The sequence below is a fragment of the Lissotriton vulgaris genome, chromosome 3_1 (genome assembly GCF_964263255.1).
Source record: "Lissotriton vulgaris chromosome 3_1, aLisVul1.2, whole genome shotgun sequence".
In the NCBI taxonomy this organism is placed as follows: domain Eukaryota; kingdom Metazoa; phylum Chordata; class Amphibia; order Caudata; family Salamandridae; genus Lissotriton; species Lissotriton vulgaris.
The window spans coordinates 81,744,600-81,757,119 of record NC_141689.1 but is presented as its reverse complement, the minus strand read 5'-3'; the positions used below and the strand labels follow the sequence as shown (position 1 = coordinate 81,757,119).

General features: G+C 46.3%; 1 protein-coding gene across 1 annotated transcript in view; it reads left to right on the top strand.

Moving 5' to 3' along the window:
• DYSF (dysferlin) overlaps positions 1-12,520 on the top strand; it is a 1,070,125-nt gene that overhangs the window by 928,195 nt on the left and 129,410 nt on the right. The window contains exon 44 of the mRNA XM_086960107.1: positions 5,717-5,776. Coding sequence (XP_086816233.1) covers positions 5,717-5,776 — 60 coding nt within the window. The remainder of the gene's footprint in view (positions 1-5,716; positions 5,777-12,520) is intronic.

The window sequence follows — 12,520 nt, the reverse complement described above, 5'->3', positions numbered from 1 at the left end:
GATTTGTAGAATTCAGACCTGTGGGCACTTGTGCCTGGAGATGGAGCACAAGCCTATGGAAGATTTGATAATCATGAGGATTTTCTACAGCCATAAGTTTAGACTTAGAGGTGGAAACATGGAAGCACCAAGGCAAGGGGGTGGCCATTGGGAATGTCATGAATTGTGCAAAGTTGTTCCCTTGTGGGCAGTCACAAACCCTCCCAATGATTTTGCCCATCTTCATTTAGTGCAAACACAGGATTAAATGTGCATAGGGTGTGAAATGCTCCCAGTCATGCAGGCATGCACAAAGGTAAAACAAATAACTGAACTGATTACTTGAGACTCAAAGAACTCGTGTCACTTCTACATTTACTTGTGCATGTTTGGACAGCCCAAGGGAGAATGGGCTACCCCTCCAGCACTTCCGGCATCGCACGCGGCGTCTTCAAAGTACTGCCGCAGTCACTGGAGTGGGGGTATCTAGAGAGCATGGGCTACCCCTCCAGCACCTCCACGATCGCACGCGGCGTCTTCAAAGTACTGCCGCAGTCACTGGAGTGGGGCTATCTAGAGGGCAGCAGAGTAGCCCTGACCTGATAGGAGATTATCTGGTTATAGGGGCCTCACAGCATGTAACAAGCACCTTGATTGGTAAAGACACAGTTGATTTTTAGGTCTGCCTTGGCGGTGCAGATGCCCTCTTACCTAATGTTGCCAATTCTTTAAACTATACATAGAGTGAACGTTGGCTCCACCCAGAGGGGCATTTCACTCTCAACTCATGCTACTGGCTATTTGATGTATCATTCCGCCTCCTAAGGAGTGTTTGCATTGTATTGCATGGGGTACTCTTTTACATCTCTAAAGTTCACTGTATATTAACTCACGAATTTCTTTATATCATGCACACATTCTGTACAGCAAGGATCCTTTTTTTCTAGCAACAACTTTTTTTACTGTATTAGTCAGGCCACCTGTTCATGCTTTCCATATCTCTTTGATACATTGTTCTTTCTCTTCTGTGTCTTTTCTACTGACTTTATATTTACTTTCATTTCTCATTGTATTTCCAGTTACGAATGTTTACATTGTTTTCTCTCTCTCTTTCTCATCCATTGCTCTTCCTCCTCTGTTTTCACATAAAAAGGCTTTACCCAAACCAATAGGTCTGGTTTTAATGAGCTAAAACATGCAAATACAAGCAAGCACAAATATGGTTTCCCTGTGCTAGCTCACGAAAGCAAAGTTCTGGCAAAGCCTGCAACTCAGTGCTGCAAAGTGTCTCTTGTGTCAGCATCTACATATGGTAGAAAAGTTCCGCAATCATCCCTGTATCCTATTTAGACTAGGGGAAAACACTCTCCAAGTGAAAAAATGTCTGAATAACTTCTTTAAAGAACATCTAATGTACTAATGCACGAAGAGGCAAACTCCTTCTGATCTGTATATTTCAGGAGTATTTTAGGGATTTTCTCAAACATCATCAATCTACTTAAATCATTAGCAAAAACCTGCAATGAGTAGATTTCCAGTTTTGTTAAAAAAAATGAAATTTAAATCGTGTTCAGAAAGTTATGAGACATACTGTTAAAAAAGAAGGGATTTTGAAAAAAGATAACTGCTCATATTTTTGCAAAGATTTTCCTAATTTCGAACTGAATGCTGTATACAAGTTAAAGCTGTGTTTGATACTTCTTTGTTGCTCAATTTCTATGACCGAGAACACAATTCAATCGAGTTTCCCCTATGGGATTATTTTCAAGCGGTCTTGTCTAATTCAAATTGCTCCTTTTTGTGTGGTTGAACAGTGCTACCGAGCGCTGCCCTCGCCTTGGAGTAGTTAAATGAATGTCAGCTGCAAAGAGCCTTGGCATAAATAGGTGCTTTTATCAAATGAAGGACTTGTTACAGGATTTCTTTTTGTCCTGTATTGTTTTTCTAGCCTGGCCCTCATCTGAAAGCCAAGTGCGGGGGTGGACAAAGGGGGTTCTTGGCCTGCTTTTGTCCACCTCAATGACAGGGGAAAAAAAAGCAGGTCCAACTTTTGAACTGCTGTCTGTGAAGTCCCTAAACGACTGGGCCGACAGCGCGATATCGGTCCGCGGCATGACATCGATACGCGGTGTCAGAGCACAAAGTAGTCCTTATTGGAGCCTGCTCCTAATTAAGCTAATTTAGAGTTGGGTTTCAGGAATCTGTCATTGTATATATACAATGCCACGGCCTAAAATGTCTGTTAAGATTGAAAAATTAATAGGTTTTAGATGTGGTGTACAGTCATGGGTGAACGATTATGCTGTGTACCGCGCCCTGTCGCCGCCGGCGCCACGCGATTGCCTGGGAGAATCAGAAGCCGTTCTCGTGAGGGTGGAGAGAGAGGGGAGGAAGGAAGAAGCTATGGGTCATAGTGTAGAAAAAGGCAGAAATAGGCCTGAGTACCAAAACATTTGCAAATCACTACATTGTAGATTCACCCCTATGATTTGTTGCTGTTATGCATTTTGTAGATTCACATAATCCCCTGCATGCATGCCTTGAAATTTGTCAAGAGGAGATGTCAGGTGCATCCTTTTTTATCTTTTTCTATGTAAAAAAAAATTCTGTCCATGAAGAAGGCCATTCCACTGCAGGCCTGATAAAATATTGGAGTGCACCCCTTTCTTACTCCTACTGTTACTAGGACTGTTTTAGCTGTCAGCGGAACTGCAAAATGAATGAGTTGGTGACTGTTTGGCTAACCTTTGCAGTGTCAGCGCACTACAAAATGCCCCATACTCTCCCATACTATTACCTAAGGTTTGAGTCAAGGCCACATTGGTGCCTTGATGGCGGCTTCATATAGCCGGCCATGCTATCTCCGTATTGACCCCTTTTCCCCACTTGCCAGAGACGTTCCTCAGCCCATACCCACCTGCACAGACTGCTCCTCTGTAAAACTCAGGGGGTGAGAGTTGAGACCATTTTCCAATGCAGGACTCTGCTCCTGGACAGGTCACAACACTCTTGGTTCTCAACCCGCCACATTCCTTGGCTCTGCAGCATCTTTGTTAGAAATTAGGTGTCTATAATTTCTCATGACTTGGTCATCTTTTTCTTTCTTTTTGACGTTGGCTACTTCTTCAGTGCAGAGCATGGCCAATCTCCATTTTCCCAAGTGTTTCGATGAATTCTTTGAAATAGGCATCCTTATGAGGCGAGAAAGCGCAGTGCACGCTCACGCGTAAGTCAATGAGTGAGTGTGATCCCTTCTCGCTGCTGCTGAACAACCCACTCCAAGATTTAGGGGCTATGGGAATGCTACACAAATGGCTCTAGAGTTGCTGCATAAACTGGGTCCAGAGACACAGTATAAAGCTCATCTTGAAGCAGAATGACTGATGCCACAGAAGCAAAGTTGGGGCATCTTAAACAAGCATTTACAATGCAATTGGTTGCGCATTAGTTAAATGTAGAGCTATTGGCTTTGCAAATGGAACAGGAATGCTGCACCCGCCTGCCTTTGTTTTTTTTTATGTATTGAGTTTTGTAGCAATGGCAGCACACTACGCTTTACCTTCAGATGTTTAAAGCTAAAGAGCGGCATGCCGCTATTCCTCCAACAATCAATTAATCTAAAAAAAAGTAATGCAGGAACTTATTTTTTTCTATTTATATACTACTGTAGCAATCGTAGCCCACCGCGCTTTAGCTTAATATGTTTAAAAGTAAAGCACGACGTATTGCAATTACTATAAAAGTAAATAAATGAGAAAAAAATGCTGTATCTGCTTTGACAGATTGTACCTTTTAATAAACTTGGTTCCTCTCCAACTTTGACGGAATCTTAATTTAGTGTTTTTTACATTTTTAATACTAGCTACTTCTGGTCAGGGTGGGCCTTAGCGCGCCCATACCGCAGAGGTTCATCACTAAACTTTTTGGTCCTGACGAATGCCTGAGTAACTGCTCACACATAGGCAGAAACATGTTGACCGCACCCCTAGGATGAATCAGAACTTTTAATTTAGTCATCATCCTACACTTTGTTTTTATCTCTGTCCAACTGGCAAAACCAATAAAATATTTCTTTTTAATACAATTTGGACATTTTTTAAATTCACTCAATTCACTTTTCACTAATCACAAAACCAGCTCCGCAGTAAACTGGCGTTGCAGCACACTAGGGTGGCATTCGGCCACTCCGGGTGGGGCCCGATGATGAAGCATGTCACCAACTAGGTTGGTGAGTGAGGGATTTTTGAAAAACCTAAATTGGTTTTCTTCACAGGGAACATACAACTGTGTTGCATGCTTGCTCCTTCGATTTCTTTGATCTAACATTCCTTTGTTGATTGTTTGAAAGCTTAAGCGTGCCATGCCTCCATTGTCACAAAAGTCAGTAAATAGAAAAAAAAAAGTTGTGTGGCTGTCATTTTTTTTTCTATTTATTTACTTTTGTGGAAATTTTGGCACACCATACTTTAGCTCAATATGTTTAGAAGTAAAGCTCAGCGTGCCGTAATTGCTATAAAAGTAAATAAATGGAAACGAAACACCGCGTCCACCCGCCTTTGGCTTTTCCCTTATTGCATTTGTACCAATGGCGGCACTTTAGCCATAGATGTGTAAAGCTAAAGCTTGGCTTTCTGCCATTGCCACAAAAGTCAATAAATAGAAAAAAAAAGTTTTGTGTGCCGCGGTGGAAAAATAAATAAATACAATGTTACCTTGCACGCTAATCCAATAGAAACCTTTGAAAAACATACCTAAAGTTACAAGAAACAATTACAAGAACAGCATGTCTGGCAAGTGTGGCTCGGGGAGTGCGTAGCTGTTGTGCCTGCAAAAGCCGCCACGACGAAGAAGTCATTAACAAAATAGTGCTCACAAAGTGTAACTGAAACATACCGAGTAACAACACATGTAATAGGGGAAGTCATTGTGAGGGGTTAAGAGAGTAGAAAAGGAGGGACTAGTAAGCAAAGTAACTAAACGCAATGAAGTATTTACAAAGGACAGTCACAAGTGCTAATTCAAAACATTGGCAGATAATGAGCGGAGCTTCAAGCCCATATCCTGAGCACAGCATGTCTCGAAGAGGCAACGCAAGGGCTCCCTAGGCAAGACCGAAAATCTAGGGGTCACAATTGGAAATCCTGGTTGGCCCTAAGTGACGCCCCTGTTCAAGACACCAAGAGGCTTTCCTTGTTTCTCATTCTGGTCTGTACTCTTTACTGAAACATTTCTTTTATTCTGCTGGGTTCATTCTTGGTATGATTAGTTGTTCCATTTATGTCCAGTGTTAATGCTCCCTGTACTCTCTTCTTTTAGACTTTGTGGTGTCGCCGCTCTTATCCCGTAAAGAGTCAGGGTTATAAGTTGCTTTAATGTAGAGAGCACAGCAGATAAATTACTATTCGTATATATATTGCTTATTTTATGTTTTGGCGTTACAGCCATTGCTCTGTTTTGTTTGTTGAGTGTGGTTTGTTCACAAAGATCCCTTGGCATCTATCCCCCCCCCCAAGTCGCGTCCACAGTGGCCAGGTGGAGGCCTTATGAGTTAGGCCTCACACTACAGGAAGGCAGGGTGTGTTTGAGTGTAATATGTGTTCATACAAATGTTATGTTTGCTTCCAGAGTTGTGTGTATTCGTCATTGCTGTGGGTTGCATCCATGTAATGCTTCTGCTGCTGTTGGTAGAGTTGTGGTTCCTCTAACCCCATTGCTAACCAGTCATTTCATTTTGTAGCTTGCAGACAGCACCAGCTCCACCATAGTTAACATGTCATCTTCTAGCTCCAGCCTCCATGTATGTATGCTTCAATTCTGTATATACACATTGTTTTTTAATACTAAGGGAAAGAAGTGAAGGCCTACAAGTATTATGTACAAGAAGTTTAATGCATGGCTTACTCATTAAAGTGTCGTTTTATGATTTCACCACCTTACCTCCACAGAATGAAAGCAGTCAGAACAGTTAACAAGCAGTGCTACACAATTTGTCTCCAGTGGACTGGACTGTGCATCTCTTGACTTAGTATCTTACCTTATATTGTTAAAACATACTACCAAATGGCAATTCACATATGATATGTAAACATAAAGGTTTGTTTTCTGCAGGATGCCCATTAAAGGATCAAAAAAGGGCCCATGGGAGAGTAGCTTACTTGTAAATCAAGGCTATGTGAATTGACACTTTTACGACACAGGAATTTGGCCTTTGGAGTGGGATAATAGCCATTTATTCCTGGCTGATAGTTATTGACTCTGTGACCACCATAGGTGCAAAGGAACAACACACCTAGAGTATTAGAAGTTTCTTTGGGAGATGGTGGAGTGTCCATGTTGGTGGACAGTTGGTTGGGAAGGTCAAGAACACACTCCACCAAGATACAGCATCTGGTGAGGGACTGTGGGGTGCCTGGTCCTATGTGTCGGGTGGTGAGTGGAAGGTGGCGGCAGGGAAGGGGCGTGCAGTAGAAGTGGAATGAGGAGGAGAAAATACATCTACTGTGTTGGCCGTGCAGACCCCGATGCAGGGCAGGGAGGAACGCTGGGTGTAGCATCTGAGATTGCAGTGGGTGGGTGGAGGACCGGAAGTCCTAGTGCTGGGCATGGGCGAGGCGCGGACAGGTTTGCCTTTGGCGCAACATTGACACGCTGACAGCGCATCTACACTTTAGCGGCCATTAAGTCGGAGCGGGAGGGGGGCGAGTTCCAGGTGATGGTGGGCAGGGCTAGAGCGACTTGCGAGAGCATCAGAAAAGCAGACGAGAGCACGGCACAGGGAAGAAACAGGAATACAAGGAACAAAAATTGGAAAAAGGCTGAGGACAAGGGAAATCCAATCATTGGCAAACTCAATAGGTCTCGCTTTTCAAGGCATCACATGACCTTTCGGCTTAGTCAATTCGTTTACTGATTCTGTTGTACATCGGCAAAAACAAAAATGCTTTTCTGCTGTGGTGGAACAGCATGAGCAGAATCAGAATAAAGAGCTGCGGCAGGATGATGACTTATACATGCTTATGCCTCAGCACCTACGTACACATGTAGAAGCCATGACATGGCGGCCATTTTTTAAATTACAGTTAATTTACTATTCCAAAATGGTAAACACCAATCTGGGGGCAGTAAATTAAAAACAAATTTGTGGGGGGCAGAAGAGCAATACAATACTTGATGGGTTTGAAAATGAAATAAAAAAAGTGGAAGCCGGGCAGTAAAGGGTGGAAGGAAGGCGGCGGCAGGGGAACTGAGGAGAGAAAAGCCTCAGGGAGAGCATAAGGGAGCAGGTATTTGAGGGGGCAAACAGCACTCTTCCATGGAGTCAGGGGCAGACTGAGAACCCAAAGCCGCCTTGGTCATTTTGTCGGACCTCCCCCCACCCTCCGGGGGATCGTGGATTGGGGGGCAAGCATGAAGCACAGCTGCTAAACAATACCTGCCCCCAGCACTGCTGCTTCTGTTACTGGGGGCCGATATTGCAGCTCCACTGCAAACCCAGCCCCCCCCCCCCCCGGTAAGAAAACCACCGCCACTGCTCCAAAACCAACCCCCTCTGCTCAAAAACCGGCCCCCACCCTTCCAGCCTCCCGGGCAAATGCCCGGTGCCCGATATGGCCTGTCCGGCCTTGAATGGAGTACTGATAGGAAAAAAAAAGTTGTTCACTGAATGTAAACAGTGGAAGGATACATGTAATCCAATCTAAAGGATGTGAAAAAAGCTATTCTCCAGGGAGGGGCAAACACAAGAAGAGGAAGGTAAGGAAGCAAAGCCATAGAGTAACATAACAAGAAACCAAATACGATTGACAAGTAATCCGCCCAATTGTAAGCAAGGGGTTGACCCAAAGCCCACTGCTCGCGCTGCTATTGTGCAAAACAGGCCGTCGACAACAGACAGATAAAAAGCTGTCTGTAGCCAGACCTAAAGACACTCTCTTGGCTATCAGAGGTGGGCTGGCCAACAGAGAAAGAAGGGTGCTTCTGAAAAGCCTGTAGTCTCCTTAGCACTGTTCTCTTTAATTCCTGGCCGGAAGTGAACAGCTCTAGTTTTTCACCATAGTGAGGTCAGACCAGGGGGCAGCTTTGCCTCAGAAACACAAGAGCACTCTGCAAAGTTAAAGCAAGGAGAACAGATGACTGACAGAGGGATCCTTAGCCCTGCTGGAGCACGGCTGTGATTTTGTACCCTGCTTTGAAGTGGGCTGCTGAGGAGTGGAAGAGCAGTGATGTAAAAAGATGCCTTTGCACCCCAGGCATGAGTGCACCCAGCATCATAACTATGAAGAGGGCCAGCAGGACCTCATCAGGACCGTCAAGTGGCCCATTCATGATGGTCGCTCTCATCGAGCCCAGGTGCTTTCACCAGCAGCAGTTTAGATTCCGGGACTTGAAGTATTGCTTTTCCAGCTATATGAATTGGTGGGCCCGCAGTCTCAGGGGGTGGGCCCGCAGTCTCAGGGAGTGGCCTGCAGTCTCAGGGAGTGGGCCCGCAGTCTCAGGGAGTGGCCTACAATCTCAGGGGTGGGGCCGCAGTCTCAGGGGGTGGGGCCGCAGTCTCAGGGGTGGGCCCGCAGTCTCAGGGAGTGGGTCGCAATCTCAGGGAGTGGCCTACAATCTCAGGGGTGGGCCTGCAGTCTCAGTGGTGGGCCCGCAGTTTCAGGGGTGGGCCTGCAGGCTCAGGGGGTGGGCCCGCAGTCTCAGGGAGTGGGCCGCAATCTCAGGGTTGGGCCTGCAGTCTCAGGGGTGGGCCCGCAATCCCAGGGAGTGGTCTACAATCTCAGGGGTGGGCCCGCATTCTCAGGGGGTTGGCAGGCAATCTCAGGGTTGGGCCCGCAGTCTCAGGGAGTGGCCTGCAGTCTCAGTGGTGAGTCGCAGTCTCAGGGTGTGGGCCCGCAGTCTCAGGGAGTGACCTACAATCTCAGGGTTGGGCCTGCAGTCTCAGGGGTGGACCCGCAATCTCAGGGAGTGGGCTACAATCTCGGGTGTGGGCCCGCAGTCTCAGGGGGTTGGCAGGCAATCTCAGGGTTGGGCCCGCAGTCTCAGGGAGTGGCCTGCAGTTTCAGTGGTGGGTCGCAGTCTCAGGGTGTGGGCCCGCAGTCTCAGGGAGTGACCTACAATCTCAGGGTTGGGCCTGCAGTCTCAGGGGTGGACCCGCAATCTCAGGGAGTGGGCTATAATCTCGGGTGTGGGCCCGCAGTCTCAGGGGGTTGGCAGGCAATCTCAGGGGTGGGCGCAGTCTCAGGGGGGCCCGCAATCTCAGGGGGTGGGCCCGCAGTCTCAGGGGTGGGCCCGCAGTCTCAGGGGGGCCCGCAGTCTCAGGGGGTGGGCCTGCAAACTCAGTGTATGTTGTGCTGTTGGCAATGCTGACCGCTTCCTGAAATCAATAAAACCACAGTGGACCCGCGATCTGGCTCGGGGGCTTGTCCACTGCTGTTCACTCAGCACCTCTGAGGCCTCTGGGGGTGGGGGCTCCAAACTACTGCAAGTAGAGCTGGAAACCCCCTATTGCAAACGAAATAACTCCAGCAAACGTAGATCAGGAGAAAAGTTAAGGCAGAGCGCCCTGCTCCCTCCATTTCGCTGCCAGGCGTGGCATTTCTAAAGTTTCAAATGCTTTACATTTTGATGCAGGACAACTAAACAACACAGAGGGGGCGCCCTGCTACTGGATAGACCGTGGGTTGCATTGGTCAGTCGTTTTATAATTAAGGTTTGGTGGAAACAGAACGACGCAGGGGAACTATATTCTGACGAGAAAAAGGTATTCAATGTAATAATAGGACATTCGTGAAACTAACTATCCCAATATTCTTTGCTGACTGCAGTGCACCGAGGGCAGACACACGTGCTTATTTTAATAGCTTGCAAATTCTGCACACGTTGGAAAATATTGTGAATTAGCCAGACAGGGTAAATAATCTCCATCAATTAGCATAATGTATGCATGCCTACACACTTATGCCCGCTTCTGTGAATTGAGTTTGACAACATTGCCTTCCTGTAGGGTCAGTCTGGTGGCTCGGCGAACTAAAATTTCACCTGTGGTTATCTATGTTTGACACTATGGCCAGAGGTTCAGGGTTGTCTCAGCCTTTCATGCTTCGAAGGTCGATAACATGGGCACCCGCTGAGTTGAGGCACACAAAAAATTACTTTACCTGTAAATAGCGCCAAGAAACCCCCTTTGGTGTTGAATATGCGCTGTATAGGCCCCGTGTTGTCACCCCAGGAGCTGAGGGAAGCACAACCCTTGCCCTCGGTGAAACGCTGCTGCTTGCTTTGAGAATCTAACACTTGGCGGGAAAAACTAACCTCGTTCTGTTTTCCTTGTGGCTGCAGATGATGCTGTGGGTAAGTCGACCGGCTGGGTATGTACTTTCCGTGTAACCTTGCCCGTGCGGAATGTCACACGTGTGCCACACGGCCTAAACCGGGACGTGTGCTTTGGCCGTGAAGCCGAGAGGACGGGAAAAGTCAACAGCGCACGTGCCTCAAAGCTGAAAACTTATTTCCACAATATCCCCCATAAAAAAAGCGCAGTCTGCACGGGACATTCATTTGAGGTCGCTATTCCTGGCTGCCGTCAGAACTCAAATAAAACCCTCGCCATATTTTCTCTCCATTAGGTCAGTGTGATGGAATCCTGTGAATTTCTAAAATAGACATCATTATGCGGAGCTGTGTTTCAGAATATTTCTCCGATCGTCCCACTCTCCTGGCGAAGAAGTGTGATAAAAAAAATCAAAACAAGACCTCACTGTGTGCAGAGGTGTGCCGGAGAAATTTTGCAAAAGTGTCTGCTGAATTAAAAACAAAACCTGAACAAATAAATTACTTTGCTCTCATTACCAATAAATAATAAATATTTTCACTGACCTCTACAAGAGGTGCCCTTTTATGCCCTGCTTAGGAGCGGACGCTATATGGAGTTTGAATTATATTTTTATTGCAAAATTCTTACGTACAGCAGCAGGGAATGGAATTACACGCACCGGCAGAGCACATTACAGCCGGTGTTTGTTTAGTTTAAACTAAGGTTACTTCAGCCAATCAGAAGGTAGGGCACCAGTGATGATATTTCCGGTCTGACAGTTTCCTTCCTTCTAAGATTTCCTTGTCATCCTAGCCACACCGAGGCCGGCTCCTCACCTCTACAGTCCTTCCTACAAGTGGGCGTCAGACCCTTTAATGTAGGCCAGGCCACGCCCATGGTTGGAACCAAGGCCCCTCCTCAGTGGTCTGTAAGTTGGCAAAGACGACCCCCACACTTAATAAGCATTGGCAAAGCCAGTAGGTCTGGCCTAGCACAGCCTGCCATGCCTTTGTAAATTTGTTTTTGCTGCTTGCGTACGTAGTGTTCAAACACTTGGCAGTAGTATGAAACTACAGCAGGCGCCTAGCAGCATAAAAGAGGAGCCCTGCTATGGCGAGGAAGGCAGAACCCAGTCGAGATACCATAATGCAGCATAAAAGAAAAACCTTGCTATGGCGAGGAAGGCAGAACCCAATAAAGATACCATATTTCAGCATAAAAGAGGATCCCTGCTATGGTGAGGAAGGCAGAACCCAGTGGAGATGCCATAATGCACCCTAAAAGAGAAGGCCTGCTATGGCGAGGAAGGCAGAACCCAGTGGATATACCAATGGAGATACCATAATGCAGCATAAAAGAGAAGCCCTGCTATGGTGAGGAAGGCATAACCCAATAAAGATACCATAATGCAACATAAAAGAGAAGCCATTCTATGGCGAGGAAGGCAGAAACCAATAAAGATACCATAATGCAGCATAAAAGAAAAACCCTGCTATGGTGAGGAAGGCAGAACCCAATAAAGATACCATAATGCAGCATAAAAGAAAAACCCTGCTATGGTGAGGAAGGCAGAACCCAATAAAGATACCATAATGCAGCATAAAAGAGGAGCCCTGCTATGGTGAGGAAGGCAGAACCTAATAAAGATACCATAATGCAGCATAAAAGAGAAGGCCTGCTATGGTGAGGAAGGCTGAAAAAACAATGGAGATACCATAATGCAGCATAAAAGAGAAGGCCTGCTATGGTGAGGAAGGCAGAACACAGTGGAGATACCATAATGCACCATAAAAGAGAAGGCCTGCTATGCTGAGGAAGGCAGAACCCAGTGGAGATGCCATAATGCAGCATAAAAGAGAAGGCCTGCTTTGGCGAGGAAGGCAGAACCCAATAAAGATACCATAATGCAGCCTAAAAGAGAAGCCCTGCTATGGTGAGGAAGGCAGAACCTAATAAAGATACCATAATGCAGCATAAAAGAGAAGGCCTGCTATGGTGAGGAAGGCAGAAAAAACAATGGAGATACCATAATGCAGCATAAAAGAGAAGGCCTGCTATGGTGTGGAAGGCAGAACACAGTGGAGATACCATAATTCAGCATAAAAGAGGAGCCCTGCTATGCTGAGGAAGGCAGAACCCTATAAAGATACCATAATGCACCATAAAAGAGAAGGCCTGCTATGGTGAGGAAGGCAGAACCCAGTGGAGATACCATAATGCAGCATAAAAGAG